At 47.6% G+C, this 19,171-nt stretch overlaps 1 protein-coding gene across 1 annotated transcript in view; it reads right to left on the bottom strand.

Annotated features, from left to right (window-relative positions):
* Positions 1 to 19,171, bottom strand: part of LOC122550473 (uncharacterized) — a 278,599-nt gene that overhangs the window by 58,258 nt on the left and 201,170 nt on the right. The window contains exons 29-34 of the mRNA XM_043691239.2: positions 10,699 to 10,796; positions 8,905 to 9,055; positions 6,868 to 6,981; positions 5,610 to 5,777; positions 3,087 to 3,176; positions 860 to 1,012 (exon numbers count right to left, since the gene is read on the bottom strand). Coding sequence (XP_043547174.2) covers positions 860 to 1,012; positions 3,087 to 3,176; positions 5,610 to 5,777; positions 6,868 to 6,981; positions 8,905 to 9,055; positions 10,699 to 10,796 — 774 coding nt within the window. The remainder of the gene's footprint in view (positions 1 to 859; positions 1,013 to 3,086; positions 3,177 to 5,609; positions 5,778 to 6,867; positions 6,982 to 8,904; positions 9,056 to 10,698; positions 10,797 to 19,171) is intronic.

The following is a 19,171-nucleotide window of genomic DNA, read 5'->3' as shown; positions in this document are numbered from 1 at the left end:
TGGCAGGATTCCCTAATGGATTGATTCACCAGAAAGCCTGTGGGTGGCTGGAGAATGGACAGCCTGGTTCATTATCACTTGTTTTGCATTACCAACAAAAATTAATTTCAGCTTGCATAAAAATTAACGTCAAAAAGGTAATCACAAATTAAGAGTTATGGTAACTGGAAGCAGGCAGAGAATTTGCACTTATATATAGGTTTATAGAGTTAAGACAATGAGAAATAGGAACACGAGTAGGACATTCCAGTCCCTCGAGCCTGCTCCACCACTCAATAGGGTCATGGCTGACCTGATATTCCTCATGGCCACTTTCCTGTCTTTTACCTGTCACCCTTGATTCCCCAGCTGATCAAGAATCTATCTGTCTCAGCCTGAAGTATACACAAGGATTCCATCCCCACAGCTCTCTGCGGCAAGGAGTTCCAAAGACTCACACCCCTCTAAGAGATGAAATTCCTCCTCATCTCAGTCTTTATTCTGAGACTATGCCCTCTGGTTGTAGATTTTCTAATGAAGCGAAACATCATCTCAGCATTTACCTGGTCAAGCTCCTGAAGAATTCTATATTTTTCAATGAGATCACCTCACATTCTTTTAAATTCCACTAAGTAGAGTCTCAACCTGTTTAATCCTTGGTCATAAGGCAATCCCTCCATACCAGGGATCATCCCTGTGAGCCTTTTCTGAGTTGCCTCCAATGAATATCTTCTTTTCAAAAGATCCCACACACATTCACACATACTTCTATACAGAGATATATGATACACACCACCACAGACATGTACACACAAGCAGATACACAAGAGCACAGCAGAATACGTTGTTGTTATGAAATATCAAAGATGAATGCATTGACCTGGATCTCCCGTATCTCCTTTCTGCCCTTTCATTTTCTCCATCTCACTTTTATCTATGATTCCAGGCTTTCCCACAAGACCAACTTCTCCTTTTGTCCCCTTCTCACCACCTGTTCCAGGGGGACCCGGGAAACCAGGCAAGCCACGGTCACCTGATGAGAAAAACATAGTGAGATACACACTCTTCAAATTAGGAAAGCTCGCTCGAATCTTTTTGCCTCGGCATTAAGAAGTGCATCAAAGTCATGAAAAACACAAGAGAATTATTTGCTCACAAACAAAAACAGAAATTGCTGGAAAAGCTCAGCAGGTCTGGCAGCATCTCTGGGGAGAAACTATGTTTAACATTTGAGGTTCTGTGACCCTTCCTCAGGTCGCTAGGAAATAATTGGTTTTATTTTGAAGAAGGGGTGTTAGGAGTAAATGGTAAGTGAAGATAAAAGCCCAAAGAGAGAGAAGAACAGTTGGACAAACTGGGGCAGCACGGTGGCTCAGTGGTTAGCACTGCTGCCTCACAGCACCAGGGTCCCAGGTTTGATTCCAGCTTCAGGTTCTTGTCTGTGTGGAGTTTGCACATTTTCCCCGTGTCTGTGTGGGTTTCCTCCAGATGCTCTGGTTTCCTCCCACAATCCAAAGATGCACAGGGCAGGTGAATTGGCCATGCTAAATTGCCCATAGTGTCAGGCGCATTAGTCAGAGGGAAATGGATCCGGGTGGGTTACTCTTCAGAGGGTCTGGTTGGGCCGAAGGGCCTGTTTCTACACTGTAGGGAATCTAATCTAATATAAAGTAGTGGGTAATGATCATCTTGGGAGGATGAATAGTTAGTGGCTAACAATGGGTTGTGTGGTAACAGGGCCTGGTGAGTGGGATTTGGGGGTCAGGAGATGGGAGATGGTGTTTCAAGCCTTAAAATTGTTGAATTGATATTCAGTCCGGAAGGTTGTAGCAAAGTGGAAAATGAGGTGCTATTCTTCCATCTCACGCTGAGCTGCACTGGAGCACTGCAGCAAGCCTGAGACAGAGATGTTGACCAGATTTTCTTGTTACTATTCTGAGTTTTGCACTTCCTCCGGCCCTGCTGCTCATGTGTCATGAGTATCTCATTAACAAGGTCAGTCACAAGAATGGAGTCTTAGCAAACAGGTTAGCCAACTTGCACAGGAGGCAAATCTGACTCATACCAAAACCTCACACCAAAAGCTGCCCTCCCGGTCAGCGTCATCCAACAGTGAAAATTAAATCTGATTTATATTCCTTCGACATTCACTTAGTGAAACCTAATATTCTAATCTGAGTCCATCACATGGAGCTCAATCCATGATTAAACATGGCCACTTCATTTGACACTATATATTTCAGAACATGGAAATAGACATGGACAAAAAGAACATTTGGCTGACTTCACTGTTCAAAAGATTCTTTGTGACATTCATCCGGGGCAGCATGAGGACACTGAGTCACACACACTGTCCGAATTTGGAAAGACATAGTCATCTCTTCACTGTCATTGGGTGAAGCACTGTGGGTGCCCCCTGTGGACTGAAGGGTTTCGAGAAGGTATTTCACTGTCAAGATTAGATTACATTACAGTGTGGAAACAGGCCCTTCGGCCCAACAAGTCCACACCGATCCGCTGAAGTGCAACCCACCCATACCCCTTACCTAACACTATGGGCAATTTAGCAAGTTCAATGAAAGATGATGGACAATAAATGCTGGTCTGTCCAAGAGCACCCATATCCCGAGAATGAACATTTAGGAATGAAACAGGGATACGGCAAGGGTGGACATACATGAAGCAAAACAAAGAGCTGAGAATGCAGGAGGGTATGTTAAATGAGGCTGAGATGGTATCGTACAATATGGTGACATGGAGTATTCAATGCAGCTTTACCAAAGGGAGAAGAGAGAGTAAAAGTTGGATGCACCAGTCTGCAGAAGATTTGTCACATGTCAATTTTGTTTTCAAAAACTTGTGTGTCTATTAATGTTACAGAAAATATTACAATAATGTTCTTCTCCCTTGCCATCTCCACAAAGTTTCTGCTATGTCCAATAGATGCTATTTAAATGCCAACTCTTTCTTTTATGTCAAATCATCAAGTGTTTCCAGTAACACAACCACACATTACCAAATGCAAACTCCCAAAATATCACAAGATGTTAAATACTTCCAGCTGTCATGATATCAATCAATATTTGGAATAAAATGCATACACTGACCTTTCAGACCAGGAAGTCCCACATTCCCTGGAGATCCCGGTAAACCTTGGCTTCCAGGTGTACCCATGACCCCCATTTCTCCTTTGGGACCTATAATGGCAGAATTTGGTAAGAATTTGAGAACTTGGAATCAGAATGAAATCCAACACTGATGGTCACAGGTACACAGTAGCTGGGTGAAGGCTTAGTATTAGTATAAAACAGTCTAATTTTGCACCGATCTGGGAAAAGAATCAAAAAGTGTGGTGCTGGAAAAGCGCAGCCAGTCAGGCAGCATCTGAGGAGCAGAAGCGTCGATGTTTCAAGCATAAGCCCTGAGTGTTCTGATGAAGAGCTTATGCTCAATACATCGACTCTCCTGCGCCTCAGATGTTACCTGACCTGCTGTGCTTTTCCAGCACCACACTTTTTGACTCTGATCTCCAGCATCTGTAGTCCGCACTTTCTCCCCGTTCTGGGAACAGAGTCCAGTCTGAGTCCGGATTGGTATCAATTGAGACTGCTTTGTTTCAGAATCATCTCAGACTCACACTACATGTGAAACACACGCAACATTGTGAAACTGCAAAGTTGTGAGGGGCATGGATAGGATAAATGGACAAAATCTTTTCCCTGGGGTCTGGGAGTCCAGAACTAGAGGGCATAGGTTTAGGGTGAGAGGGGAAAGATATAAAAGAGACCTAAGGGGCAACTTTTTCATGCAAAGGGTGGTATGTGTATGGAATGAGCTGCCAGAGGATGTGGTGGAGGCTGGTACAATTGCAACATTTAAGAGGCATTTGAATGGGTATATGAGTAGGAAGGGTTTGGAGGGATGTGGGCCGGGTGCTGGCAGGTGGGACTAGATTGGGTTGGGATATCTGGTCAGCATGGACGGGTTGGTCTGTTTCCATGTACATCTCTATGACTCTATAACTGAGAATTCAGCACATTACAAATAAGTCTTGCAATACTTCACTTTGCTAGCTTACACTCCTCGGGTAGGTGGCAGTCTTGTTATATTTACCCTGTTTCTATAACTCTTCCTATCCATTATAGGTAATGATAAATTACTGCAAATATCCAACTTGTCTGGTCTCAAAGAGAAGGGATTGGTTTGTTTTGATTCCTGTCATTGTGTTTATGGAGTTCTTCCATCTCATAATGATCAGAACTCAATAGCTGTTAGTGGCGAGCTGTTGGTAAATAACTCCACTGGAGCTTTGATCAGAATTGGTAAGTTTGGAAGGAAGGAATAAGAGAGGCAGCATGAACTAAATGGTATAAAAAAGGCTGCAGGAACAGCGACCCACAATTTACATACACAGAACAGGTTGAGATGGCTGTCAAAAAGCATAGAATTTATAAATAATGGCATAGGGTATAAAAAACAAGGAAGTTATGTTAACATCTTTATAAAATACTAGTTACACTTCAAATGAAGCATTCTATCCAATTCTGGCCACCACATGTTTAAAAGGATGTCAAAAACTTGGAGAGGGGTGGGGAATGGAGCCAAAGATAAGAATGGAGCCAATTCCTTGGAAAGGCTGGAGAAGTGGGAATTGTTTTCCACCTCCGTACTCTACGGCCTGTTCCCCGGGACGCACACCGAGACGAACATCAACTGTGCCTGGAGGATCATCAACTCGGCGAAGGACGGTCTCTGGGCAGTCCGAAACCTGTTGATCTTCCAGCTGAAGGAGTTGACCCTGACTGAGTGATGCAGACTGGCACACTCCAAGGTCCAGGACTACGTGTTGAGGGACGCGCTGAAGCTTGGGCCAGCTGCCGCCAAGGCGCGGTGGGGAAAGACCACCGTGTAACATCTGCCTGCCTAAGAACAGGGGGCCCGCGCAGTCATTTGGGCCCTGCTGACGCCTCAGCTAAAAATGTAATTGTACAGACCTGTAATTAGGAATGATTACTCTGTTTCGGTATGCAAACAAATGGAATGTTTACATATGTATGGCATGTCCAGTTGTACAGATCATCAAAGTATTTTATGAATAAAGTATATTTTTGAAATAAAAAAAAATTGTTTTCCATGGAACAATGAGGTTGAGAGGTGATTTCACAGAATAGAATAGAATATCCTTTATTGTCATGTGTACTGAAGTACAGGAGGACAGTGAAAAGTTTTACAATGTCATCTCTGATGGCACCTCCTTAGGTAAAAGTCTTTTATAAGCTAGATGGGGAGAAATTGTTTCTAATTAACCAGTAGATACAGGTTTTGAAAATTGCTTAAAGAATCAGGATGCAAGATCAAGAAACGTTTGGTCTAAGTAGTGAGTTGTTGTGATCTGAAATATCAACCCAAAAGTAGATCCAACAACAACTTTCAAAGAGAAATTGGATAGATATTTGAAATGTACGGAAGCAGGGTGACTGGGGCTAATTAAATCAATCTTTTAAAGTTCCAGCATAGGAACATTGAACTGAATGGTTCTGTCTATGATTTCAAATTGGCCTTGCTAAGAGCTTTCCATAAGCAGGTCTGAAAGATTGACCACAGTAATAGTTCTGCAATTGCTAGCTTACCTTGAAATCCTGGAGGGCCATCTTTTCCTGGGGGCCCAATTTGCCCTGAAAAACCTGGAGGTCCAGGAAGACCTTTTGCTCCTTGATTCCCCCTGTCCCCCTGTGGACCTGGGATATCTAGACCTGGAAAGCCAGGATCACCCTTCGCGCCTGGCAATCCCTGGAATCCTGCATTATAAAAAAGAATTGTCACATATTTAAACACTTAATTGGTGACCGACGTTTTGTGGCATTCAGGTCTAGGTGAAATGCTCTCTGGAGGGTCAGTGTGGACTAGATGGGCTGAATGGCCTGTCTCCATTCTGCATCCAAACTTGGGCTGAAAAAATGGCAATTAATGTTTGAACTATACAAGTGCCAAGTAGAGAGGATCTAATAATTCTCAACATACATTAGCATCATCACCTTTGCTGAATGCCACTATCTGCATCATGGGGTTACCATTGACCAGAAACTGAACTGGCCCAACCATATCAACAGAGTGGCTACAGGAACATGACAGATGCTAGGAGTACTGCAGGGAGTAACTAACCCCTGACCCCCGCCAAAGCCTTCCACCATCTACAAGGCACAAGTCAGGGGTATGATGGAATATTCCCCACTTGCCTGCATGGGTGCAGCTCCAACAACACTCAAGAAGCTCAAAGCTATCAAGGCCAAAGCAGCCTGCTTGATTTTATCACATCAACCGCTTTCACCTATTTTTCCCTACAGCACTGACGTACACTGGCAGCCCTGAGTACAATTTATAAAATACACTGCAGCAAGGCTCCTTTAACAGCAACATTCAAAACTGTGAGCTCTGCCACCTGGGAAGGTGAAGATTAGAGATATACAGTGACACCACCACATGCAAGTTCCCCTCCTGGCCACCCATCACCCTGATTGCAAATATACTGCCGCGATGGTCAAAATCCTGGAATTATCCTCCTAACAGCATTCGGGACGCATCTACACAACAAGGACTGCTGCTTGTTTAAGAAGGCAGCTCACCACCATCTTTCCAGGGCGATTAGTGATGCACAACAAATGTTGATCCAGCCCACATCCCATGAATTATTATCTTTTAAAAACAATCACTAAAAGCAAACAACCTGTTTGTTAAAGTATTGCTGTTTGTGGGATCTTGCTGCTGCATTTCCTACATTCCAACAGTGACCGCATTTTGAAAGCATTGCATTGGCTATGAAGTCCTTTGGGCCAACCTATAGTCATGAATCATTCCATACCAATGATGTTCCCTTCAGCTAGGAGGTACCTGGGAGGCCTGGTGGTCCCTGAGGTCCTGGCTTGCCTTGCTGACCTGGTGGCCCAATTCCTGCGGGGCCTGGAAGTCCAGGAGGGCCCAGTGGTCCTATTGGACCGGTTCTGCCTGAAAGAACAATAAAGAACAAATGGGTATCCAGACTATTTAAAGCTCCGTGGTTAATCCTCAAGCTGGTGACAGTGAATATCAAAATCTACTTTCCTCATGCAGTCATAGAATCATAGAGGCGCACAGCACGAAAATAGATCCCTCATCCAACTAGTCCATGCTGACCAGATATCCTAACCCAATCTAGTCCCATTTTGCCAGCACTTGGCCCACATCCCTCTAAACCCTTCCTATTCATATACCCATCCAGATGCCTATTAAGTGATGTAATTATACCAGCCTCCACCACTTCCTCTGGCAGCTCATTCCATACACGTACTACCCTCTGTGTGAAAAGGTTGCCCCTTCGGTCTCTTTTATATATTGCCCCTCTCACTGTAAACCTATGCCCTCTAGTTGTGGACTCCCCAACCCCAGGGAAAAGACCTTGTCTATTTATCCTATCTATGCCCGACATCACCCATCAAAACAACAGAAACTCTGACCACCTCATTGGTCAGACTCAAAGGAACTTGAGTGGGATGTTTGGCCGTGTGAACATTTGGATCATTCAGTTTCAGGCAAGCACTTGATGACATTCAGGGAAGAGAACGTTCCATGAGGTAGCTCCATTAGTAAGTCCCACAATATTAGTTATGTTTCATTTTGCCTGGCAATAGGGGAAGGGCCATTTGCAATGTTGTCAATAGGCCACTCGAAACAGTTCAAGGGTCACTGAAGAGCTGTGCGAGGGTCATACCTATTTGGAGTCGAGAGTGTGGTGCTGGAAAAGCACAGCAGGTCAGGCAGCATCCGAGGAGCCCGAGAATCCATGTTTCAGGCAAAAGCCCTTCCTCATTCCTGAGGAAGGGCTTTTGTCCAAAATGTCAATTTTCCTGCTCCTTGGATGCTGCCTGACCTGCTGTGCTTTTCCAGCACCGCACTCTCGACCCTGATCTCCAGCATCTGCAGGGCTCACTTTCTCCTCAGACTTATTTGGAGCTGGAAGATTGATAAAGACTGAAGGAGGCTCCCGTGATGAAGAGAGCTACAGAAGTAGTGAGTTGGCTCTGTACAATCAGAACTCAGACAGAATTTTGAGGCATCGGTGAAGGCACAATTAACAGTAACATTTTGGATTGTTGAGATGCTAAGAGCAGTTGGATAGCTATGTTCAAACAGAAATCAGAGGAGGTCTAGGCGTTGGTAGGTACCATTAGTTTTAGAGTTAGGACTCAGAAAGCTTTGTGGAAGCTGTAGGAGTTTGGAAGAAACCTTTAATAGCTCAGTGCAGCTGTGAGCAAGGGTGAAGGAGACTCACAAACAGTTTTTGCTATGTGCATCGGAGCCAGATTAAAGGCCGGCCAACAAACCCAGGGCCGTGGCTGGGTTGGTGAAGCCCCATGGTTGTGAAAAGCTTGAGCTGGGCCTGGGATGAAGTGCTGGAGTGCAGTCTCCTGTAACCAGTGGGTGTGTTAACACAGGGAAGGAAGTGAAAACACCTGAATGTGAGTAGCCGATGCTCAGACCAGCTGCTTTTGAGGGAGTTCCAAAGCTGTGTCATTAAAAGTGCAGAATTGTTATCTTTTATAAAGTTTGAATGAGATTTGATGACCCATAGTGTCACTCACATCTGTGGTGTTATTGGGAAATCAGTGGCGATGTCTTGATTGGGATTGGTGTTTAATGTGTAGCATAGACAGACATAAAATACAGGTGGTGAAGTCTCATCCTCTATTGGCACATTGTCATCTAAACAACTAATTAACTGAGACTAACAGTTCCCTCCATTACAGCACTGACCACAAGTTGTAACTTAAGGAATTACCTTGTCATTCATGAAGTGCTTTTGAAAAGAACTTGAGGAACAGAATTCTCATTGCCTTTCAAGCTCTCACTTTCCAGATACATTTGAAATTCATTTCATGCACCTTTCCTCACCTTTATCACCTGTGAGGCCAGGTAATCCAGGGTTTCCCGGCGCTCCTGGTATTCCAGGGATTCCTGGGTCACCTTTATCTCCTTGAACTCCATCGAGTCCTGGGACACCTGGAAATCCTCGGGGGCCTGGCAGTCCCACTCCCGGTTGGCCCTGAATTCAACAAATAAGAGGTTGGTTAAAATGATAGCATCTTACAACTCAGCAACCCATGTGGGTCCTTCAAGTCTACCCCTTGTCCACTGTTCTGAACACTTTCCACTTCACGTGCAACATTGAAACATAGCGATGAAGTACAGGATTTGACTTAGCTGCACTTCCCATAATTGGGTCACCAGACCTGAAACATTAACTCTGATTTCTCTTCACAGATGCTGCCAGACCTGCTGAGCTTTTCCAGCAACTTCTGTTTTTGTTTCTGATTTACAGCATCCGTGGTTTTTTTTCAGCTTTTACAGGATTTGATTTGATTCCTGATGAAGGGCTTATGCCCGAAACGTCGATTCTCTCCTGCTCCTCGGATGCTGCCTGACCTGCTGTGCTTTTCCAGCACCACACTCTCCACTCTGATCTCCAGCATCTGCAGTTCTCACCTTCTCCTTCCTACAATCCAGTTTACTGCATTCGCTGCTCACAATATGGTCTCCTCTACACTGGGGAAATGAAGCGTAGACTGAGTGACTGCTTCACAAAACACCTACATTCTGCCCGGAAAAAGGATCCTGAGCTTCCAGTTACCTGCCACTTTAACACCCCACCCTGTTCCCTGGCCATCATCTCTGTCTCAGACTTGCTGCAGTGTTCCAGCGAAGCTCAGCACAAGCTGGAAGAACAGCATCTCATTTTCCACTTGAGGACCCTGCAGTCCTTTGGACTCAATATTGAGTTCAATGATTTTAGAACCTGAATCCCCACCCCCCTACTCCCATGCCCTAGCCTCCTACCCCCATGCCCTAGCCTCCTACCCCCATGTCCTAGCCTCCTACCCTCATGTCCCAGCCTCTTACCCCCATGACCTAGCCTCCTATCCCCATGTCCTGCTTTTGTACTTTATTCATAGTCAGGAATACTGTTTTTTTATCATCTTTTCAACTTGCGCTCTACCATTAAGGATTGATATACATGACTTCCTAGGTCTCTTCCTGTCCTCAGTTTATTCATGGCTCATTTAGTTCACAATGACTTTCCCCAGTCTTCCTACAAAAATGGTCACGACAAAGATCCCAGTGTTAAACTTTATCTGACAAGTTCCTGCCCATTTCAGTAGAATATCGATGATGATTTGAAATCCATTGCCACCTCCCCACTAATATCTACATATTAGAGTTTAATGGCATCTGTAAACTTGGGATTCCCCAATTCAGGTCATTAATAAAGATTGGGCGGCAAGGTGACTCAGTGGTTAGCATTGCTGCCTCACAGCGCCAGGGACACGGGTTTGATTCCACCCTTGGGCAACCGTCTGTGTGGAGTTTGCACATTCTCTCCCTGTGTCTGTATGGGTTTCCTCCAGGCACTTGGGTTTTCCTCCCACAATCCAAAGATGTGCAGGTCAGATGGAGTGGCCATGGTTAATTGCCAGTGACCACAGATGCGCAGGCTAGGTGAACTGACCATGGGAAACGCAGGGTTAAGGGATAGGGTAGGATCTGGGGGGAGGTGGGGGAATGCTGTTTGGAAGGTTGGCGTATACTCTGCAGAAATTCTATGATATGATGATGCCATGATCAAACAAAGCCAATACAGAGTTCTGAGAAACTGCATTCAATATCCAATTCGAGGGTTTCATCACTGACCTTTGCCCCTGGGGGTCCTGGCTGGCCTGGAATGCCATCATTCCCTGGACGTCCTGAAAGACCAGGAAGGCCTGTTTGTCCTTGAATTCCTGGTGAGCCTGTCAAACGGAAAAGTTGGACTTGAATGGCTGACCACCTTTCCCAAACTCCTTCAAACCATCGACGCAGTATCCTGAGAGGGAGGCAGTGTGGCAGACATTGTGAAGAATTCAGATCCTTGTGACAGAAAAGATCATGAAGTGATCATAGATTGGAACAGAGTAAATAGAAGTTGGCTGTTCCCAGTTTTGGGATTCATGAATGAGGAACCATTGACCTAAGATTAGACATCAGAGGTTTTTAAGAAAGTGAAGGGCTCTTTTGCAGTGAGAGCATTGAGGTGTGGAATTCTCTCCCAGAGTTAGTAGCTGAGGCAGGAATGATGTCAACATTTGAACTGGAGTACAGATAGGTATGAAGGTAGAGGTGTAAGGAGGGAGGTGGGAACAAGATTAAAACATAATTAGGAATATTTGCTATATTGAGGGGACACTCTGACTAAGGCTGGATGGATTTTTTACAAACCCACTGACTCCAACAGATACCTGGATTACACCTTTTCCCACCCTACCTCCTGCAAAAATGCCATCCCGTATTCCCAATTCCTTTGCCTCTGCCATATCTGCTCTCAGGAGGAATAGTTCAACCACAGAACACACCAGATGGCCTCCTTCTTTAGAGACCACAATTTCCCTTCCCACGTGGTTAAAGATGCCCTCCAACACATCTCGTCCACATCCAGCACCTCCGCCCTCAGACCTCACCCCTCCAACCGTAACAAGGACAGAACCCCCCTGGTGCTCACCTTCCACCCTACCAACCATCGCATAAACTAAATCATCCACCGACATTTCCACCACCTCCAAACGGACCCCACCACCAGGGATATATTTCCCTCCCCACCCATTTTCGCTTTCCGCAAAGACTGTTCCCTCCGTGATTACCTGGTCAGGTCCACGCCCCCCCCCCCCCCCTACAACCCACACTCCCATCCTGGCACCTTCCCCTGCCACTGCAGGAATTGCAAAACCTGTGCCCACACCTCCTCCCTCACCTCAATCCAAGGCCCCAAAGGAGCCTTCCACATCCAAAGTTTTACCTGCACATCCACTAATATCATTTATTGTATCCGTTGCTCCCGATGCAGTCTCCTCTACATTGGGGAGACTGGACGCCTCCTAGCAGAGCGCTTTAGGGAACATCTCCGTGACACCCGCACCAATCAACCACACTGCCTTGTGGCCCAACATTTCAACTCCCCCTCCCACTCTGCCAAGGACATGCAGGTCCTGGGCCTCCTCCACCGCCACTCCCTCACCACCCAATGCCTGAGGAAGAATGCCTCATCTTCCGCCTCGGAACACTTCAACCCCAGGGCATTAATGTAGACTTCACTAGTTTCCTCATTTCCCCTTCCTCCACCTCACCCCAGCTCCAACCTTCCAGCTCAGCACCACCCTCATGACCTGTCCTACCTACCTATCTTCCTTTCCACCTATCCACTCCACCCTCCTCTCTGACCTATCACCTCCATCCCCACACCCATTCACCTATTGTGCTCTATGCTACCTTCTCCCCAGCCCCACCCCCCTTCCATTTATCTCTCCGCCTCCCAGGCTCCCAGCCTGATTCCTGATAAAGGGCTTTTGCCCGAAACATTGATTTTCCTGCTCCTCGGATGTTGCCTGACCTGCTGTGCTTTTCCAGCACCACTCTAATCTAAATCCTGGATGGATCAAAAGGTCAGCTATGCTTAAACAATCTTCAGGCTGGAGGGTGGCTTTGGCAAAGTTATTTTTTCATTCACTCAGGGGATGTGGGTGTGGCTGGCTGGCCAGAAATACATTGCCTGGCCCTAGTTGCCCCTCAAGAGGGTGATAATGAGCTGTCTTTTTGAACATGCTGCAGGTTGGTGCGCAGTGACAGTGAAGGAATGGTGATGGTACCAAGTCAGGATGGTGAGTGGCTTGGAGGGGAACATTGCAGGGGGTGATGTTCTCATGTATGTACTGCCCTCATCACACTAGACGGAAGTGGTCGTGGGTTTGAAAGGTGCTGTTGGAGGATGTTTAGTGAATTTCTGCAGTGCATCTTGTAGATGGCACACTCTGCTGCTACTGTGGTGTGTGAGTGGAGTTAGGGTGCAGTAACGATGTAGCGGTGAGTGAGTGCAGTTATGGTGCAGTAACGATGTAGCGGCGTGTGAGTGCAGTTACGGTGCAGTAACGGTGTAGCGGTGTGTGAGTGCAGTTACGGTGCAGTAACGATGTAGCGGTAAGTGCAGTTACGGTGCAGTAACGGTGTAGCTGTGTGTGAGTGCAGTTACGGTGCAGTAACGATGTAGCGGTGTGTGAGTGCAGTTACGATGCAGTAACGGTATAGCGGTGTGTGAGTGCAGTTACGATGCAGTAACGGTATAGCGGTGTGTGAGTGCAGTTACGGTGCAGTAACGGTGTAGCGGTGAGTGAGTGCAGTTATGGTGCAGTAACGATGTAGCGGCGTGTGAGTGCAGTTACGGTGCAGTAACGGTGTAGCGGTGTGTGAGTGCAGTTACGGTGCAGTAATGATGTAGCGGTAAGTGCAGTTACGGTGCAGTAACGGTGTAGCTGTGTGTGAGTGCAGTTACGGTGCAGTAACGATGTAGCGGTGTGTGAGTGCAGTTACGATGCAGTAACGGTATAGCGGTGTGTGAGTGCAGTTACGGTGCAGTAACGGTGTAACGGTGTGTGAGTGCAGTTATGGTGCAGTAACGATGTAGCGGTAAGTGCAGTTACGGTGCAGTAACGGTGTAGCTGTGTGTGAGTGCAGTTACGGTGCAGTAACGATGTAGCGGTGTTTGAGTGCAGTTACGGTGCAGTAACGATGTAGCGGTGTGTGAGTGCAGTTACGATGCAGTAACGGTGTAGCGGTGTGTGAGTGCAGTAACGATGAAGCGGTGTGTGATGCCGTTATGGTGCAGTAACGGTGTAGCGGTTTATGAGTGCTGTTATGGTGCAGTAATGATGTAGGGGAGTGTGAGTGCAGTTACGGTGCAGTAGCGATGTAGCAGAGTGTGAGTGCAGTTATGGTGCAGTAACGATGTAGCGGAGTGTGAGTGCAGTTATGGTGCAGTAATGATGTAGCGGTGTGTGAGTGCTGTTATGGTGCAGTAATGATGTAGCGGTGTGTGAGTGCAGTTATGGTGCAGTAACGATGTAGCGGAGTGTGAGTGCTGTTACGGTGCAGTAACGATGTAGCGGTGTGTGAGTGCAGTTACGGTGCAGTAACGATGTAGCGGTGTGTGAGTGCAGTAACTATGTAGCCGAGTGTGAGAGCAGTTACGGTGCAATAACGGTGTAGCGGTGTGTGAGTGCAGTTACGGTGCAGTAATGATGTAGCGGTGTGTGAGTGCCGTTACGGTGCAATTACGGTGCAGTAACGGTGTAGCGGTGTGTGAGTGCAGTTACGGTGCAGTAACGGTGTAGCGGTGTGTGAGTGCAGTTACGGTGCAGTAACGGTGTAGCGGAGTGTGAGTGCAGTTACGGTGCAGTAACGGTGTAGCGGAGTGTGAGTGCAGTTATGGTGCAGTAACGGTGTAGCGGTGTGTGAGTGCAGTTATGGTGCAGTAACGGTGTAGCGGAGTGTGAGTGCAGTTATGGTGCAGTAAAGGTGTAGAAGTGTATGAGTGCAGTTACGATGCAGTAACGGTGTAGGTGTGTGTGAGTACAGATACGGTGCAGTAACGATGTGTGAGTGCAGTTACGGTGCAGTAACGGTGTAGCAGTGTGTGAGTGCAGTTACGGGACAGTAACGATGTAGCGGTAAGTGCTGTTACGGTGCAGTAACGATGTAGCGGAGTGTGAGTGCAGTTATGGTGCAGTAACGATGTAGCGGAGTGTGAGTGCAGTTATGGTGCAGTAACGATGTAGCGGAGTGTGAGTGCTGTTACGGTGCAGTAACGATGTAGCGGTGTATGAGTGCAGTTACGATGCAGTAACGGTGTAGCGGTGTGTGAGTGCAGTAACGATGAAGCGGTGTGTGATGCCGTTATGGAGAGTAATGATGTAGGGGAGTGTGAGTGCAGTTACGGTGTAGTAACGATGTAGCGGTGTGTGAGTGCAGTTATGGTGCTGTAACGATGTAGCGGAGTGTGAGTGCAGTTATGGTGCAGTAACGATGTAGCGGAGTGTGAGTGCAGTTATGGTGCAGTAACGATGTAGCGGAGTGTGAGTGCTGTTACGGTGCAGTAACGATGTAGCGGTGTGTGAGTGCAGTTATGGTGCAGTAACGATGTAGCGGTGTGTGAGTGCAGTTACGGTGCAGTAACGATGTAGCGGAGTGTGAGTGCAGTAACTATGTAGCGGAGTGTGAGAGCAGTTACGGTGCAATAACGGTGTAGCGGTGTGTGAGTGCAGTTACGGTGCAGTAATGATGTAGCGGTGTGTGAGTGCAGTTACGGTGCAGTAACGATGTAGCGGAGTGTGAGTGCAGTTATGGTGCAGTAACGATGTAGCGGTGTGTGAGTGCAGTTACGGTGCAGTAACGATGTAGCGGAGTGTGAGTGCAGTAACTATGTAGCGGAGTGTGAGAGCAGTTACGGTGCAATAACGGTGTAGCGGAGTGTGAGAGCAGTTACGGTGCAATAACGGTGTAGCGGTGTGTGAGTGCCGTTACGGTGCAATTACGGTGCAGTAACGGTGTAGCGGTGTGTGAGTGCAGTTATGGTGCAGTAACGGTGTAGCGGTGAGTGAGTGCAGTTACGGCGCAGTAACGGTGTAGCAGTGTATGAGTGCAGTTACAGTGCAGTAACGGTGTAGGGGTGTGTGAGTACCGTTACGGTGCAGTAGCGATGTGTTAGTGCAGTTACGGTGCAGTAACGGTGTAGCAGTGTGTGAGTGCAGTTACGGTGCAGTAACGATGTAGCGGTAAGTGCAGTTACGGCGCAGTAACGGTGTAGCAGTGTATGAGTGCAGTTACGGTGCAGTAACGGTGTAGGGGTGTGTGAGTACAGTTACGGTGCAGTAGCGATGTGTTAGTGCAGTTACGGTGCAGTAACGGTGTAGCAGTGTGTGAGTGCAGTTACGGTGCAGTAACGATGTAGCGGTAAGTGCAGTTATGGTGCAGTAACGATGTAGCGGTGAGTGAGTGCAGTTACGGTGCAGTAACTATGCAGCGGTGTGTTAGCGCAATTACAGTGCAGTAACGGTATAGCGGTGTGTGAGTGCAGTTACGGTGCAGTAACGGTGTAGCGGTGTGTGAGTGCAGTTATGGTGCAGTAACGGTGTAGCGGTGAGTGAGTGCAGTTACGGTGCAGTAACGGTGTAGCAGTGTATGAGTGCAGTTACAGTGCAGTAACGGTGTAGGGGTGTGTGAGTACAGTTACGGTGCAGTAGCGATGTGTGAGTGCAGTTACGGTGCAGTAACGGTGTAGCGGTGTGTGAGTGCAGTTACGGTGCAGTAACGGTGTAGCGGTGTGTGAGTGCAGTTACGATGCAGTAACGGTGTAGCGGTGTGTGAGTGCAGTAATGATGTAGCGGTGTGTGATGCCGTTATGGTGCAGTAATGATGTAGGGGAGTGTGAGTGCAGTTACGGTGTAGTAACGATGTAGCGGTGTGTGAGTGCAGTTATGGTGCTGTAACGATGTAGCGGAGTGTGAGTGCAGTTATGGTGCAGTAACGATGTAGCGGAGTGTGAGTGCTGTTATGGTGCAGTAACGGTGTAGCGGAGTGTGAGTGCAGTTACGGTGCAGTAATGATGTAGCGGTGTGTGAGTGCCGTTACGGTGCAATTACGGTGCAGTAACGGTGTTGCGGTGTGTGAGTGCAGTTATGGTGCAGTAACGGTGTAGCGGTGAGTGAGTGCAGTTACGGTGCAGTAACGGTGTAGGGGTGTGTGAGTACAGTTACGGTGCAGTAGCGATGTGTGAGTGCAGTTACGGTGCAGTAACTATGTAGCGGTGTGTGTGCAGTTACGGTGCAGTAACGGCGTAGCGGTGTGTGTGTGCCCTTACGGTGCAGTAACGGTGTAGCGGTGTGTGAGTGCAGTTACAGTGCAGTAACGATGTAGTCGTGAGTGAGTGCAGTTACAGTGCAGTAATGGTGTAGGGGTAAGTGCAGTTACGGAGCAGTAACGGTGTAGCGGTGTGTGAGTGCAGTTATGGTGCAGTAACGATGTAGTGGTGAGTGAGTGCAGTTACGGTGCAGTAACGATGTAGTCGTGAGTGAGTGCTGTTACGGTGCAGTAATGGTGTAGCGGTGTGTGAGTGCAATTATGGTGCAGTAACTATTTCGTGGTGAGTGAGTGCAGTTACGATGTAGCTGTGAGTGAGTGCTGTTACGATGTAGCCGTGAGTGAGTGCAGTTACGGTGCAGTAATGATGTAGCAGTGTGTGAGTGCAGTTACGGTGCAGTAACGATGTAGCGTTGTGTAAGTGCAGTTACGGTGCAGTAGCGATGTAGCAGTGTGTGAGTGCAGTTACGGTGCAGTAACGATGCAGTGGTGAGTGAGTGAAGTTATGGTGCAGTAACCACGGAGCGGTATGTGAGTGCAGCTACGGTGCAGTAACGGTGTAGCGGTGTGTGAGTGCAGTTACGGTGCAGTAAGGGTGTAGCGGTGAGTGAGCGCAGTTACGGTGCAGTAACGATGTAGCAGTGTGTGAGTGCTGTTATGGTGCAGTATCGGTGTAGCAATGTGTGAGTGCAGTTACGGTGCAGTAGCGATGTAGCAGTGTGTGAGTGTGCCCTTACGGTGCAGTAACGATGTAGCGGGGTGTGAGTGCCGTTACGGTGCAGTAACGATGTAGCGGAGTGTGAGTGCTGTTACGGTGCAGTAACGATGTAGCGGTGTGTGAGTGCAGTTACAGTGTAGTAACGGTGTAGCGGTGTGTGACTGCAGTTTCGGTGCAGTAACGGTGTAGCAGTGTGTGTGTGTGCCCTTACGGTGCAGTAACGATGTAGCGGGGTGTGAGTGCCGTTACGGTGCAGTAACGATGTAGCGGAGTGTGAGTGCTGTTACGGTGCAGTAACGATGTAGCGGTGTGTGAGTGCAGTTACGGTGCAGTAACAATGTAGCGGTGTGTGAGTGCAGTTACGGTGCAGTAACGATGTAGCGGAGTGTGAGTGCAGTAACTATGTAGCGGAGTGTGAGAGCAGTTACGGTGCAATAACGGTGTAGCGGTGTGTGAGTGCAGTTACGGTGCAGTAATGATGTAGCGGTGTGTGAGTGCCGTTATGGTGCAGTTATGGTGCAGTAACGGTGTAGCGGTGAGTGAGTGCAGTTACGGTGCAGTAACGGTGTAGCAGTGTATGAGTGCAGTTACGGTGCAGTAATGGTGTAGGGGTGTGTGAGTACAGTTACGGTGCAGTAGCGATGTGTGAGTGCAATTACGGTGCAGTAACGGTGTAGCAGTGTGTGAGTGCAGTTACGGTGCAGTAACGATGTAGCGGTAAGTGCAGTTACGGTGCAGTAACGATGTAGCGGTGAGTGGGTGGAGTTATGGTGCAGTAACGATGTAGCGGTGAGTGAGTGCAGTTACGGTGCAGTAACTATGCAGCGGTGTGTTAGCGCAATTACGGTGCAGTAACGGTATAGCGGTGTGTGAGTGCAGTTATGGTGCAGTAATGATGTAGGGGAGTGTGAGTGCAGTTACGGTGTAGTAACGATGTAGCGGTGTGTTAGTGCAGTTATGGTGCTGTAACGATGTAGCAGAGTGTGAGTGCTGTTATGGTGCAGTAATGATGTAGCGGAGTGTGAGTGTAGTTATGGTGCAGTAACGATGTAGCGGTGTGTGAGTGCAGTTATGGTGCAGTAACGATGTACCAGTGTCTTAGTGCAGTTACGGTGCAATAACGGTGTAGCGGTGTGTGAGTGCAGTTACGGTGCAGTAATTATGTAGCGGTGTGTGAGTGCCGTTACGGTGCAGTAACGGTGCAGCGGTGAGTGAGTGCAGTTACGGTGCAGTAACAGTGTAGGGGTGTGTGAGTACAATTACGGTGCAGTAGCGATGTGTGAGTGCAGTTACGGTGCAGTAACGGTGTAGCGGTGTGTGACTGCAGTTACGGTGCAGTAACGGTGTAGCGGTGTGTGTGTGCCCTTACGGTGCAGTAACGGTGTAGCGGTGTGTGAGTGCAGTTACGGTGCAGTAACGGTGTAGCGGTGTGTGAGTGCAGTTACGGTGCAGTAACGATGTAGTCGTGAGTGAGTGCAGTTACGGTGCAGTAATGGTGTAGGGGTAAGTGCAGTTACGGAGCAGTAACGGTGTAGCGGTGTGTGAGTGCAGTTATGGTGGAGTAACGATGTACCAGTGTGTTAGTGCAGTTATGGTGCAGTAACGATGTAGTGGTGAGTGAGTGCAGTTACGGTGCAGTAACGATGTAGTCGTGAGTGAGTGCTATTACGGTGCAGTAAAGGTGTAGCGGTGTGTGAGTGCAATTACGGTGCAGTAACTATTTCGTGG

This window comes from Chiloscyllium plagiosum, unplaced genomic scaffold (genome assembly GCF_037043375.1).
Source record: "Chiloscyllium plagiosum isolate Xiang-an unplaced genomic scaffold, Cpla_swu_hap1 HiC_scaffold_6, whole genome shotgun sequence".
Lineage (NCBI taxonomy): Eukaryota > Metazoa > Chordata > Chondrichthyes > Orectolobiformes > Hemiscylliidae > Chiloscyllium > Chiloscyllium plagiosum.
Note: the sequence above shows the minus strand (reverse complement) of the source record. Positions and strands in the feature narration are given on the sequence as shown.